Source organism: Elephantulus edwardii, unplaced genomic scaffold (genome assembly GCF_000299155.1).
Source record: "Elephantulus edwardii isolate Elephantulus edwardi_28Jun2011 unplaced genomic scaffold, EleEdw1.0 scaffold00083, whole genome shotgun sequence".
Classification (NCBI taxonomy): Eukaryota; Metazoa; Chordata; class Mammalia; order Macroscelidea; family Macroscelididae; genus Elephantulus; species Elephantulus edwardii.
The window spans coordinates 2,606,138-2,621,347 of record NW_006399833.1 but is presented as its reverse complement, the minus strand read 5'-3'; the positions used below and the strand labels follow the sequence as shown (position 1 = coordinate 2,621,347).

Below are 15,210 nucleotides of genomic sequence, written 5' to 3'. Positions count from 1 at the left end.
GTGTCAGAGACAGTGCGATTGGCACAGGACAGAGCAGAGTTTAGGGCTGTTGTACATAGGGTCGCTATGAGTCGCAAACGACTCGACAGCACATAACAACAAACAACAACAACAGCCACTTGTAATAACATAGCTTCCGTTTATCATGTTGTGTTGTTGTTGTGTACCATAGAGTCAGAACCGACCCATAGCTGACCCTCCAGCGGGTTTTCAGAGGCAGTTAATTGCACAGAAGGAGATTGCACATCATTCTCCCGCAGAGCAAGCTGGTGGATTCCAACTGTGTGCCTTCGGGATTGCAGTGCAGCTTCTTGCCACTAGGCCACCTTCAGGCACTATAGACTGCATATTGTGAATTAATTCCTTAATAAATGAGAGGCAAAAAAAACCCCCTGATTTCTAGTCTTAGCAGTATTCCCTTTAAGTCTCCAAGTCTCTTGTATGCCTGAAGTTTACTATGTAAAAATAGAGATGAAGATTTTTTCTATCTACTATAATAATATGAATGTTGCAATTGTCAAATACTGTTAAACATTATATCATGTTATTCTTTGACACAAAGAGCTGATATGCCTGCAAACAGGTTTTATAATGTGGGGTGAAATGTGAATTCCATAATACTAGAAGATTGTTAAACTGTCTTGTCACGTTGTAAACAAAATATTAGGTAAAAGTAAAGGGCATATTTTGCATGAATAGATGACTTCTCTCTATATTTCAGGAGATGCTCTGTTGCAGAGGAATATGACCTCATTGATGAAGTCCAGGTCTCCAGCAAAGCTACAAAACAGTTGAGTATCTCTGAAGATGATGTTCTGGGTCACAGAGTAGGAGGAGCCTGAGACTTTGTAATAGGATGGGAGAGTTTTGAGGAGACCGATGGTGGTAATGATTTTAGTTCTTAATGATTTCCTTCACATCTTTGCTCTTTCAATTCTTTATTCCTTCTTAACTGTCTTATGAATGTTTCAACTAGTATCTATATAGATAAGATAGCTGCCGGCACCTGGATTCCAACTCATGACAACATTATACACAGCAGAACGAAACTCTCTGGTCCTGCATCATCCTCAAAATTGCCAGCATGTTCGAGTCCACCGTTGGGGCTTTTGTGCCAGTCTATCCCACCAAGAGCCCTCACCCTCGCTGGCCCTCTGCTTCACCAAACACGATGTCCTTCTCCAGTGATTGATCCTTCCTGATGATGTGTCCAAAGGAAGCGAGTTGGACTGTGTTCTGTCATGACCCCACTGATCTATAAAGGTTGCATTGACTAATTTTTGGAAATAGATTGCCATATCTTCTTATTCTGTAAGTTCTGCTGAAACCTGTCTATCAAGGGTGACCCTGCTGGTTTGTGAAATACTGGTGACCTAGCTTCCAGCATCATGACAGCGTGCTAGGTACCACTGTCCTTCGTCTACCCCTACCCTCAACTATTCTCTTTTTGTTTGGAGAGGGGCATTCCTAATATCCCTTTAGTAGCATGGTCCAGGTAGAAACCTTCAGTTAGTAGAGCTTTAAACTGTTTCTAATTTTGAAAGAACCCATGACTGTCAGTCTAGAATTGAGTCTCCATTTCCAACTGAGAAGTTTCATGAGTGAACTAAATAACAGTTTTATCTTCTAGAAAACATACTGTTCAGAAGAAGGGAACTAAGAAAAATGAGAAACAACAGGTGAGGAACAGATTATCCTCTTCCTTTACTCACTCAAAATTTCTCCCAACAGTGGACATAGGTCAGAAGAAGGTGAAAGCTTGAAAGCTGCATAGAAAGAACGAACAATTTCTTCCAGTGGTGTTTTTCCTCATAGGACCTTTTTTTGGTTTTACACTGATGGGCTGTTACTGAGGTCCTAGGCTCCAGTCATCAAATAAATTTCAGGGGGCGGGGGAGGAGAAGAGTCAATCACACATTTCCTAGATGAGGATTCAGTCCTGATACTGGTAGCAGGATTGTCACGTCCGGTGACACAGAGTATTCAGAATTATATTCTGTCCTCACACAAGCTCCTCTTTTCAAGCATCTGGTTTTCCCCCCGCTCTCCTTTCTTAGAATGCCAGGATGCAGGGGTGATTCCTTCTACCTTCCTCTTGGGGAAAAGGGGTGGTTCTTTGTGCCTCTCCCCCATCCTTGCTTTCAGGCTGGCTGGCTTTTATAAAGATTCTGCTGTTTTGCATTTTCAGGAGCACTGTCTCTCGGACATGATTGCCCAGCTCCGGATGCTGAAGGGTGCAATAAGGTTGGCCGTTTCCTTTCCTGACAGCCACCATAGCACCCATCTATCTTCCTGACCCAGTCTTGCCTTTCTGCATGATTTTTCTCTTGACTCCCTTTCCCAGAGAGACCTACTAGTTGCATGTCAGAATCACCTTCCATCTCAGCATGGGTCACACTGGTGAGGACAGAGACAATTTAACAGCAGTTTTCTTGATATGCTGCCAAGATCCAGGCATATGACTAATCTGGTTTTAGATTCGAATGTCTTGATTTAATCATCTGATCTAGAAATTGGGAGATTTTCCCTGTCCTCACTCTCTACTCATTCATACTGTCTTTATAAGCTGGCTCTCCCATAAGAACTCAGGTGCATGTCTTTTTATACTAAGAACATATGTTAGTAGTCTCTTGCATGCATTTCTCTAAGAACAAGACAGGCATTCTTACTGCCATGCTTTCCTCCCCCTTTACTCTTACCTTCATCACATATACCAGAGGACTGAAAACCCGACCTCAAAATCGATTGTCAGAGAGAATGAGATGCTGATGAGAGTGCTCCGCTTATGTTATGGGTAGTGTAACTCTAGGAACCAGCAAAGGAGTTGAAGGGGGAGGTCTGATGGTGTCAGTCTGCTAAGGTGGTAAAAAAGAACTCGACTGAGTTTAGTGTTCTAGTGTACCTTACCACACACTCTTTGCATTTTAGATGAAACAAGTTTCTTTTTATTTGGTCAAGTGTTCTTTCCTAGCATCCGGAGCATTGACTCATCTCTTGGTATTGGGTTTGAAATTGAGATTCCTATGAATCATTTTTCTCCTTTGCTAGGTGTTCACTGATGAACTCACTGATGAGGATACATCTGAATCTGATAGCAACAGCACTGAGTATGATGAAATTGATAGCCCTTACCTGATTTCATCCAGTGATGACAGCAGAACTTCTCCTCCTCTTCTGCTTAACTCCCAGGATTCTAGGGCCTTTGAGAGTTCCAGGTACATAAAACATAGTCTTTTCAATAGTGAGCCCTCGGGGTCAGTTTCCAGTAGAATAAATTGGTATGTTTATGTTGATACCATGTTATTTATCTTTTTCCTACAACCTAGCATGAGATTCAGAAGGATAAACATTTTGGGTTCATAGAATTAATGTGTTGCATGTACCCTCATTTTCCTAATATTCCAGCTACTATGTCTAATATATTTTATTTTCTTACTTTGTATTAGATAACTGTGTAAGTAGAACAATGGATGTGCCGTTTGAAAGGCATATAGTGCTTTCTTGTAAGTTTATGGATGTTGATGTCTCAGAGGTTTAAATACGTGTTGGCCATATATAAAAATAACTACTAGAAGTTTGCTTATGCTATTCAGTAAGCCTTCCAGTTTGATGTTTTGTGGAATGCTTAATAATACAATCTTAGTTTCAGGCTTTATTATTGTTGTTATGTACCACCGAGTCACTTGTGATTAGAGCTTGTGATAAGAGCTCTGAACCCTGCTCTATTTCAAGCCACTTTCATTGTCTCTGACACACCTATCCCCATATTCGTGGTATTGTTTAATAATTTCCACACTCTGTTAGATCACCCTTTTCTTGGAATAGGAATAAATATGGATCTCTTCTATTCAGTTGGCCAGGTAGTTGTCCTCCAGATTTCTTGGCATAGCCTGGTGAGCACATCCGTGGTAGCATCTGTTGAAATATATCAGTTGGTATTCCATCAGTTCCTGGGGACTTATTTTTTGCTAATTCCTTCAGAACAGCCTGAACTTCCTCCTTCTTCACCATTGCTTCTTGATCATACGCATACATTGTTACATTAAATTCTTCTGTGTCTTTTTGGTATAGTGACTCCATGTACTTCTTTCCTCTTCTTTTACTGCTTCCTGAGTCATTCAATATTCTGCCCACAGCATCCTTAGGTATTGCATCTTGAAGCTTGACATTTTTCTTCCATTTCTTCAGCTTAAAAAATGCCAAGCGAGTTCATCCAGGTATATCCTGAGGGGGTGAAACCAAGCTGCTCCTTGGAGGCAAGTATTTTGAAGCTCTACCTCACATACTTTGGGCATGTTGCCAGGAGGGACTAGTCCTTGGAGAAGGCTATCATGCTTGGAATGGTGGAGGGACAGCACGAGAGAGGATGAGATGGATTGACTGGGTAATGGGTGTAGATGTGTCAGAAACAACAAAATTGGCTCAGGATAAGACAGGGTTCAGAGCATTGTTCAGACATTGTACATAGTGTCACTATGAGTCACAGGCAACTCAATAGCACATAACAACAATACTTCCTATACACTATTGACTAGGAGAGGTGATAGTGGGCATCCTTGCCTAGTTCCTGTTCTCAAAGGGAATGTCTTTAATCTCCATTGAGAACGATGTTGACTCTTGGGTTTGCGTATATACTTTTGACTATGTTGGGGAAATTGCCCTCTTTTTCTATTTTGCTGGGTGTTTTAATCAGGAAAAGCTGTTAGATTTTGTCAAAGGCCTTTTCTGCCTCAATTGCTAGGATCATGTGGTTCTTGTTCTTTGCTTTGTTGATGTGATGAGTTACATTATTTGTTTTTCTTATGTTGAGCCATCCTTCCATACCTATTAGGAATCCCACTTGGTCATGATGAATTATTTTTTATGTATTGTTGGATTCTATTGGCCAGGATTTTTGCTTCTATGTTCATGTGATGTATTGGCTTTCAGTTTTCTATTTTGGCGGTGTTTCTACCTGACTTTGGCATCAGGGATATGTTTGCTTCAAATTGAGTCTGGGAGAATTCCATCTTTTTTATTTTCTGAAATACTTTATGCAGAATTGGCAGCAACAGTTCTTCTCTGAATGTTTGGTACAATTCACTTGTAAAACCATCTGGTCCAGGGCTTTTATTTTTGTTGTTGAAAGTTGTTTTCTTACTTGTTCAAGTTCTTCTTTTGTAATGGGTCTGTTCAAGTGTTCAATTTCAGTCTGTGTCAGTTTAGGGAGGTTGTGGGTTTCTAAGTATTTGTCCATTTCCTCTAGGTTTTGATTTTTGTTTGAGTATAGTTTTTCATAGTATTCTAATGTTAGCTTTTTTATTTTAGTTGGGTCTGTTGTGATGTTACCTGATTCATCTCTTACTTAGATTATCTGTGTCTTTTCTTTCTTTTCCTTTGTTAGCTTTGCTAATTGTTTATCATTTTTATTGACCTTTTTAAAGAACCAACTCCTGGTCTTGTTGATAATCGTACACATTTTTTAATGGCAGTATTTACAACATTTCATTGTAACCATATTCTTCCCACTTCCCACTTCTTCCCTATGATTCTTGTGTCCATTTATCTTTGTAGCCTCTTACCCCTTCCTGCCTTCTAAGCTCTATCCTTGGGCAGATGCTTCCCCTCTGATCTTTCATGGTTGTTTATTCTAGGAAGGAGTGAGTGCCCCCTTAGTATAATTGTTCACCTTATAGGTCTATCTATTGCTTCACTGAAAGTTGAGTTAAGGGAGTGAGTTTTGTTTCAGGCTCATAGGGTGACTAAGGTCATTAGTCTGGCAGATTCTGTCAGTCTCTATTGGATCAATAAGCTTAGCCCTTTTTATGTTTCAGAGTTTTGCTCTACATTTTTTTTTTCACCTACTCTATCTAGGAGTTTTTACTGTGATTCGTTTAGAGAGGTTAGTGGTGGTAGTCAAGGCACTACCTCACTCTTCTGGTCTGAGGGACATTGACCTTGAGAGGTTCGTGTGGCCCACTAGTGAAGGAGTAATTTCTAAGATTGAACTATGTATCCAGAAAGTAAGAAATACAGTCCAGGCTTAGCCTCAGGTGCTTGAATCTAAACATATCCTGTGCCTATTCTTATTTTCCAATTCCTATTTTAAATTAAGAGAGATGTAGAATAAGAGTTATGTGATTTTGGCCTACATTGATAGTGCTCTAGCTTGTGTGTCTTCTGGAGTAGCAACAATGTCGCTGCCATATCAGATGTCCTTGGTCTTGAAAGCCATACTCACCCTCCAGTGACCATTTATAATTTTAAGTTTTTCAGTGTTCTTTTGTAACCCACTAGTTGTTTTTAGCCGTCTAAATTGCATGATAGATGCTAGCTTACATGTGTCTTTTATGAATGCAATATGACAGTGCATCCATTGGGTGGCATACTTTATCAATGTCTACAATATTTCTGTATGTGTTTATGGAGCGGCTATATCCAGCGTGGAGATTTTCCTGTAGGTGGCAGATAAAAGAAAAGTATTTTAATTTATTGAGAATAAGATTCTGTCAAGAAAAAGAGATGCATAATAATGGCTCCTGCTAATGTCATGTATTAATACAGGTTCAGAAAATTATCATGATTATGCCATTTAAAGCTGCATGTGTACAGGGATTTAGATTAATTGGAGAGAGCCTGCATTTTCTATTTGGCTGGGGAAGAGAGGCTTTTAAGAGCTCAGTAAAATCGATAGGATTTCTAGTAAAATGATGTTAATGGAATAATAGATTTTATGAATAGTGATTACAAAGATCTCCTTTTTCATTCTCAAAACCCTTAACTCATGTGGTATAGCTCTCATAAGTCCAGATGAAATAAAACCTGCTTGTGCTGCCAATCCAAAGACAGCCAGTTCAAATCCACCAGCTGCTCCACAGGAGAAAGATGGGCAGTTTCCTTGCATGCAATTTATAGCCTGGACAACTGCTGAGGATCAGCTGTGAGCCAGTCCCAAGTTGATGGCAGTGAATTGAGTTGATTCAAAAGAAATATTAAAAAATTCTAGTAGTGCAGTTATACAGGGGCTTCAGAAGAACAATTTCTGTTGCAGGAATAATTTCTAAGATTGGAAATAGTTTCAGGGCTGAAAAAAAAATGTAGAAACCCAATATATAAGCAGATGGAGCCTGTTAGAAGAAGATAACTTACTTCTGTTTAAGGAATAATCCGTTGTTCATTCATTCTTAAATATATTCGAGCATTTACTACATAAAAAGCCATTTTAAAAAATACTTTAAAGTTTATTCTTCTAGGGCAGGAGGGAGCTCTAGTGGCAGATTCCATAGGGATTTACTACCAACCCCAAAATGGCGCCTCTCTGATGGTTTAAACCCAGGAGCAGTTCCAAGGGAGAAATAGGGGCAACCTCCTCCAGTTTGATTTATTGTTGATATTGATTGCCTTCGAATCAGGCATGACCCATAGCGACCCTATGAACAAAAGGCCGGAAGCTCCTCTACAACTATCGAAATTTATCAAAGTTCACAGAGTTTCTGGAGGCATGTTGTTTAGGAAGTGGATGTTTCTCCTGCTTCCAAACTTGTCATAGTATGTTTGTTATTATTATGTGCCATTGAGTCACCTGTGATGTATAGCAACCCTATGTTCGATTTACAGCCTCAGAAAAACCCACTGAAGGGTCAGCTGTGAGGTGGTTCCAGCTTGATGGCAATGAGTTGAGTGAGTTCTAAGGCAGTAAGAGAACCAGTTAAGGAGTTTATAACAGGCTAATAATGTTTTGTGTAAGTCCCTTCAATATATCACAGATCTTAAATAAATAGGATAAAATAAGGTCTAAAGTAGCCATATGTAGATGGACAAAGGGGAAAATTAGTGGATATAACTTATTCAGGTATTTAAGAAAACTTTAGAGTAAGCTGTATGCCAGTGTTGATGTTGTTTGTTCTGCAACTCATAGTGACCCCAAGAAAAATGGACATAAATCCTGCCCTATTATATGCCATCTTTATCATCTCTAATATACTTGAGCCCATTGTTACAGTAACTGTGTCAGTACATCTTGTTGAGTTTTTCTCCACCTTTACAAGTCCTTCCCTTCTAAGGACTTGTCTCTACTAACAGCATGCCCAAAGTATATGACATAAAGCTTCACCATCCTAGCCCTCAAGGAGTACCCTGGTTGCACTTTCTCCAAAATACACGGTTTAAATACATAACTAAAAAGAAACCTCTGAACTATGTACACTGTAATGGTGGGAAGAAAGGGTGAAAGGCTTCTTAGTATGTTTAGAGAAATATTTGAAACAACAAAGGCTAAAAATCGAAAACTCAGTTTATTAATGAGTAAGATTGATTCAGAGGCCTACATTCGTGAATATTTTAAAATCTGACCTAGAAGATCACTTTCAAAAATGGAAAAGAGTAGGATGAACACTCTATCTACAACAAATGACAATTTAACAGAAGAAAATTATTAAAACAAACTTTTGAAATTTCTAGAAATTATCTAAGGTTATAGAGCACGCTGAGAAACGTACATACAAGAATCTGCTGAAGCAGAACAAAAAGAGTCTGTGACATTTGAGACCCAACCTGCTCTCTGTGCTACCAAGATATGCCCTATGAAAATTACTCAGAGAGACTCTGCCTTCCCCTATTTGCCCCATCTAGAGATGTGCATTCACCCTGGCAGACTTCAAGTAATTCTCATGTTATTCAGTCCCAGTAGAGTTGCAAAAAGCCTGTTCAGGTCAACCAAAGAAGATCAGGTCTTTCTTGGCCTACTTAGCTCTATTTTTGCCTCAGATAATCCCCTACTCCTAGGGTAGGAATTCTTCCCCAGGTGAAGCAAGTCAGGAATGTGGGGCCCCTATTACTCCCATCCTCATGATCTTAGTCATGCTCAAGGTCATTGTGATGGCCACTATATCAAACCCTGAGGATGGCACAAGATAGGACAAGGTTCAGATCTGTTGTTCATAGGATTGTTATGAGTAAGTCAACTTGATGGCACTTAACAACATTGCTGTCACTCCAGCTTGCTCACAGGAAAGAAGTTCCATGTTGGGAGGGAGAAGCCAAGAAGACTAGAAGTAGGTCACTGGCCCTGCCTCTGCTTCTTATACAATGACACAGAGGTTCTACTAGGGTAGAGTGGCAGGCTTTCAGGGTGAAGACTCCACAGCTGAAGTAAGTGACTTATTTTAGGACAAAGACATGACAAATTGCATCTCTAAGGTTATTGCCAAAACCAGTGGCTATCTTGGTCAAGAGCATTTAAGAGAAAGCTTTTAGTTCCATAATAGAAGTAGCAATGAACAAAATGGCAAAGCAAAGGGGACAGTCAAAAAGAGCTGCCCTGGGATCATAGTCCACCTGAGAGTCAGGACAGTTGTATGTGGACTAGATTTACCCACTTAAATCAGAGCAGGAAGTTATATAGATTTGAAAGCATTCCCCAATCATATACAAATCACAGGACAGAGACTCACTGGTATTAGGGGTTGAAGCAAAATCTCTGATAAACACTCCTAGAAAACTAGAGTCAAAGAAAGTGCAAGTGAAGCTAGGATACATCTCTACAAGATGAAAGTGAAAACACAACGTACTTAAGAGATGAAACGAAAAAAGGGCAGAGACACCTAGGTTTGCAAATTATTGTGTTAAGATTGAGCAATTGTTTCACCTTAAGAAAACCAACCTGAACCCAAATCAAACAAAAAGGAAATAATAGGGATTCTCACTCAACTCATTCCTGTGGAATCAGAATCAACTCATAGCTGACCCTCCATCTGGTCTACTGAGCTGTAAATTGCACCAGAGGGGATTGCCTGTCTCTCTTGTGTAGAACTTATGGTAGATTTGAACTTCTAGAGAGGGAGATCTTTTGGGTTAGCAGCACAAATCATTATAGACTATGCTACCAGAGCTCCCTGATTAAGATTAGAGCAGGAAAAGATGAAGTAGAGACTAGGGGCAAGAAAGAATATTGGAAAAGAACAACAAAATTTGAGCTGAACTGACCAATGAAAGAGAACATTTTAAATGATCAAAATCAGGAATGAAAAATGGAGCCTCATTATTGACCATAAGAAATAAAAAGAATTCTAAAAGAATACAAAGATCAGCTGTGTGCCAGTAGTTTTGATAATTTGGTTGAAATGATTTTCCTAGCTAAATGCAAACTACCAAGACTAACTCAAGAAGAAACAGAAAGCTTGAATAGATAAGTGGCAAATAAGGAGAGTGAATTTAGTAATTTGAAAAGTTTCACTAAGAAAACCTCAGGTCCAGATGGTTTCAATAGGGACTTCTACCAGACATATACAGAAATATAATACTAATCCTTCATAAACCCTCCCAAGAAGAAGTAGAGAAACACTTTCCAACACATTGTATGAGACCTGTATTACGCTGATACCAAAACTAGATAAAGATACCACAAGATCCTTATCCTTTATGAAAATAAACCCCACTGCCATTGAGTTGATTCTGACAGAGTAGAACAGCTTGCTCACAGAGTTTTCCAAGGGTATAAATCTTTACAGAAGTAGGTTGCCTGATCTTATACCCATAGAATAGCTGGTGGATTCAAACCACCAGCCTTTTTGGTCAGTAGCCGAATTCTTTAATCAGTACCACCACCAAGGTCCCTCTTGTGAAAACAGATACAAAGATCTTGAAAAGCAAACCAACCAAAACCCTCAAAAAATGGATTGAATAGAACAACATTAAAAAGCAGTTGCCACTGTACAGCATAACCAAATGAGACTTATCCCAAGGATGCAAAAGTGGTTAAACATAAGAAAAATCGATGTAATTATGCAACTGGTGGTACACTGTATTAAGTATTGTGTGGGTAGCCAAAAGGTGGAGAGTATAAACCTACCAGCCATTCTAGAGGAGAAAGTGAGGCCATGTGCTCCTGTATAGATCTACAGCCTTGGAAATCCTTGAAGGCAGTTCTACTCTTTCCTGTGTGTTTGCTGTGAGTCAGAATCATTTGGGATGAAAATGTGCCCAAAATGGAAATGCTCATGTATTATTGGCATAAAATTTTGTAGTTGCTTTGGAATAGCGCCGTCTGACTGTTCCTCAAAATGTTCAGTTTAGAGTTACTTTAAGCCCAAACTTAAGAATCTTTTGTAACTCATAGTGCCCATCAGGTTTTTGAGGCTGTAAGAGTTTCTCAGGCTGTCGCATACTTCTATACCATCTTGATAGAGACACATTACACGTAATTTAACTAATTGATAGCTGAAACACAATGATTTTTATTATAACTGAGAGTTTAGAAAATTCTCATCGGTCCCTTATGAACTTGCTTAACCTGTTAAACAGGCCTACCTCCACCTAAGTCCAAGCAGCTATTTATCTTTCTTCTAGATTTGCCTATTTTGGATATTCCATGTAAAAAGAATCATACTATTTATACCTGATTTGTTGTTGCATAGTGTTTTTTCCAAACTTACTCATGTCATTGTTGTGGAGTACCATCAAGTCAGAGCCAGCCCATAGCTGACCCTCCAGCTGGTTTTTGGAGGCTGTTAATTGCACAGGAGGGGACTGCCCATCTTTCTCCCGCAGAGCAGATGGTAAATTCGAACCATGTGCCTTTGGGACTGCAGTGCAGTTTCTTCCGCTAGGCCATATATTAGTGGTGTAATCCATAAAGAGTTTCTTTCTGGTGGTGTAATCCATAAAGAGTTGTGCTGCTAATCCAAAGGCCACACCTCCCTAGCAGTTCAAATACACTAGCAGCTCCAAGAAGAAAACACAGGCACTCTCCCATGCGATTTACAGCCTCAGACATCCACGGAAGGGTCAGCTATAAGATGGTTCCAATTCGATGGCAATGAATGATCTGAACAGTCATTTCATGAATATACACTTGATCCATCCATCAGCTGTTGGACATTCAGATCTGAATGTGAACATGGAATTATCCATTTTAGTGGAGTACTGAACTGATAGTGAAAAAAAACAGAGATTTCTCTCAAATCATCATGAGTTGTGTAGAAGCATGCATGGCTATATCTGTTGGAAAATGTAAAATACTGGCAGTGAAAAAACAAATGTTGGCAGTAACTCAGAATGTGCCTATGAGGCAAAGAAAGACTATGACAGAAAAGAGATAATGAAAAGAAACTATATAGGTGGAGAATTCTTGATGTGTTATTGAATATAGGTCTGATAGGAAAATTGATTCACAGAAAGAAGAACCAGGCCTTCTGGAGAAGAAATATAGAACCAGCACATAGGATCTTATTTGCTTTTCTCTCAGTTCTCTAATGGTTCGATTTTTGTATTGCCCGTTACTTACAAGGGTTTGTATTCTTTTTTTTAAATTTTATTTTAATAATTTTAATGAACACTTTCCATTCATTCATTGCTCTGCTGCCAAAGAACTTATAATTTAAAAGGGAATCCAGGATACGCACATGTGTGCGCGCACAGAGTTGTAGCTGTTGTTGTTAGGTTCCATCAAGGTGAATACAACTCATAGCGACCCTATGAACAAAAGATCTGAACCCTGTTCTGTCCGGCACCATCCTCACACTTCCTGACACACAAGAACTCATTGAAGCAGTCCCCGTATCAATCCACCTGGTTGAGGAACTTCCCCTCCTTCACCGACCCTCCACACTTCCCAACACAATGTCCCTCTCCAAGGAATAGCACCTCCTAGCAATATGTCCAAAGTATGTGAGGCGAAGCCTCATCATTCTGCGTCCAAAGATTGCTGCAGCTGCACCGTCTCCATGATATATATGTTCCTTCTTTTGGCCGTCCATGGGATGTTCAGTGCACTTCTCCAACAACACAGCTCAAAGGCATCAAGTCTTTTTCTGTCATCATTAATCATTGTCCAGGTCTTGGATGCATGGCTAGTAAGTGGAAAGACTATGGCCTGAATCAGACACACCTTAGTCCTTAAACTGACATCACTAGTAAATGTTGTAAGAGATTGCTAAAATACCAGAGGAATTCAGAAATAACATTTGATTCAGACACCCAATATTGAACAATATTCAGTTTGGCTTGTGTTTGTAAAAGGGAGTAATTGTAATGTGCCGTCGAGTCCAGACCAGCTCATAGCTGACCCTCTAGTGGATTTTCAGAGTCTGTAAAAGGCATGGGAAGATAATTCCTCAGAGCAGCTAGTGGATTTGAACCATCTGCCTTCAGGTTGGCAGCCACTCAAACCTATTCCAACTTACAGCAACCCTACAGAGTAGAACTATCTCATAGGATTTCCAAGGCTACAGTCTTTACAGAAGCAGATTGCCACGTCTTTCTCTGGAAGAGCATCTGGTAGGTTCTAACTGCTGACCTTCCAATTAGCTGGTCAGCATTCAACCACTGTGCCGCCAGGTCTCCTTTAGAATATAAAGCTGAGGCCAAATTACGTTCCTACTCTTTCAGTTACTAACTGTACTATCAGAGTTTCCTGCACTACAGAGTTCCTTGATCTCTCCAGACCCCAGTGTTCTCTGAATAGATGGAGATAATAATACCTGTGTTAGATAATACATGTTAACCCCTTCTTAAACTGGCAACACAGTAAGTGCTCGATGGATGTTTCCTATGTTATCTCAGGGAGTGGAGAATCCAGCTTTGAATACCAGGCTACAGTGTTGGGACTTGGGTATTTCAGAGAGCCATAAATAGTTAAAATTACTCACTCATTGCCATGGAATTAGAACTGAATCAAAGTTGACCCTCCCATGGGTTTTTAAGGCTATATGTCATACAGAAAGGGATTGCCCATTTTTCTCTAGCAGAGCCATTGGTAGATACTTGAATCACCAGAGAAATGTCACCTTTGGGTTTGCAGTAGCAGTACCTTTGTTGTTCTGTGCCATTGAGGGGAACCGACCCATAGCTGACTGTCAAGAGGGTTTTCAGAGGCAGGACATATCACAGGAAGACATTGCTCGTCCTTCTCCCTCAGAACAGCCGATGGATGGATTAGAATTGCGTCTTTTGGGGATAGAAGCACAGCTTACCACTAGGCCACCAGCGTTCCCTTAGCAATGCCTTAGAAAAATTAAGTTGGCAGTGGATTAGTTTAAAATGAGAGAAAAGGAGCTCCTGGGAAGCCATTCCAGTAGTCCAGTGGAATTAATGAGAGCTTGAGCTTGGGTATTGACAGTCACAAAATTACGTAAGACTGCTGCGAGGTTGGTGAGGTTCTCCCACAAGTAAAAAACATCAGAGAAGGAACAGGTTTGAGGATAATATGAAAAGCCAATTTTGTTCATACTGAGTCTGAGATACCAGTACAAACTCTTAAAGAAGAAATGTTTGACAAGCAGTGAGAAATGTGGTACCTGAGGTTAGTGCTTGAGAGAATGACTTGAGGGTTAAGAGGATATATGAAATTATCAGGGAAGATGATGGAGAGAGAGAACATAGCTAGTGATAGAACTTCACCTATTATTTATTATCAAGTCGCTTTCTACTCTCGGAGACATCATGTACAGAACTGAGCTCTGTAGGATTTCCTTAACTGGGATCTTTTCAGAAACAGGTTTCTGGGCCTGCCTTTCGCAGTAAACTGCCAACTTTCTGGTTAGTAGCTTTTGTTGTGGTGGTTAGGTGCCATTGAGTTGGAATCAACTCATAGCCTACCCTCTAGCAGGTTTTCAGAGGCTGTAAATTAATTGCAAGGGAGGAGATTGCCCAGATTTCTCTCACAGAGCTGTTAGTGGGTTTGAACTGCAAGCCTTTGGGTTGGCAGCACAACTCCAGATCTACTAGACCATCAGAGCTTCCTAGTGAAGTAGAAACCGTTTGCAAGAGGGAAACTGAAGAGAAGGCAGATAAGACGACTTTAATTGCCTTTCATAAAGCTTTTTGCTGCTGCTGAATTCTTTATATCTCAAACTGATTGTTTTACTGTCTTCCTAATTGCCCCAGTTGTATAGATCCTTCTGCGGTGCTCCTTACACATGTCTAAAGATAGATGGCTATTGTAATTATTCTCACATAGCCCCTAAATCCTGTTGCTTTCCCCCCTAAGGATAATATGGCATTATCTAGTAAGCATCTATTAAGACATGTTAGAGAGCGAGGAAGACCCTCAACAAGATCGATTGACCCAGTGACTTCAACAGTGGGCTCAAACATATTGGAGATCATGAGAAGGATGCAGGATAGGGCAATGTTCAGAACTGTTCAAATGGTCGTTATGAGTTGAGGTCGATTTGACAGCACCCAACGACATTAAGAGTGTAGAATCCAAACTCTGTCTAAATGTTCATTAAA

At 40.0% G+C, this 15,210-nt stretch overlaps 1 protein-coding gene across 1 annotated transcript in view; it reads left to right on the top strand.

Annotated features, from left to right (window-relative positions):
* Positions 1 to 15,210, top strand: part of MORC4 (MORC family CW-type zinc finger 4) — a 60,374-nt gene that overhangs the window by 40,815 nt on the left and 4,349 nt on the right. Inside the window, 2 exon segments of the mRNA XM_006889943.1 lie at positions 722 to 827; positions 3,049 to 3,215. Of these exon segments, the coding sequence (XP_006890005.1) occupies positions 722 to 827; positions 3,049 to 3,215 (273 nt within the window).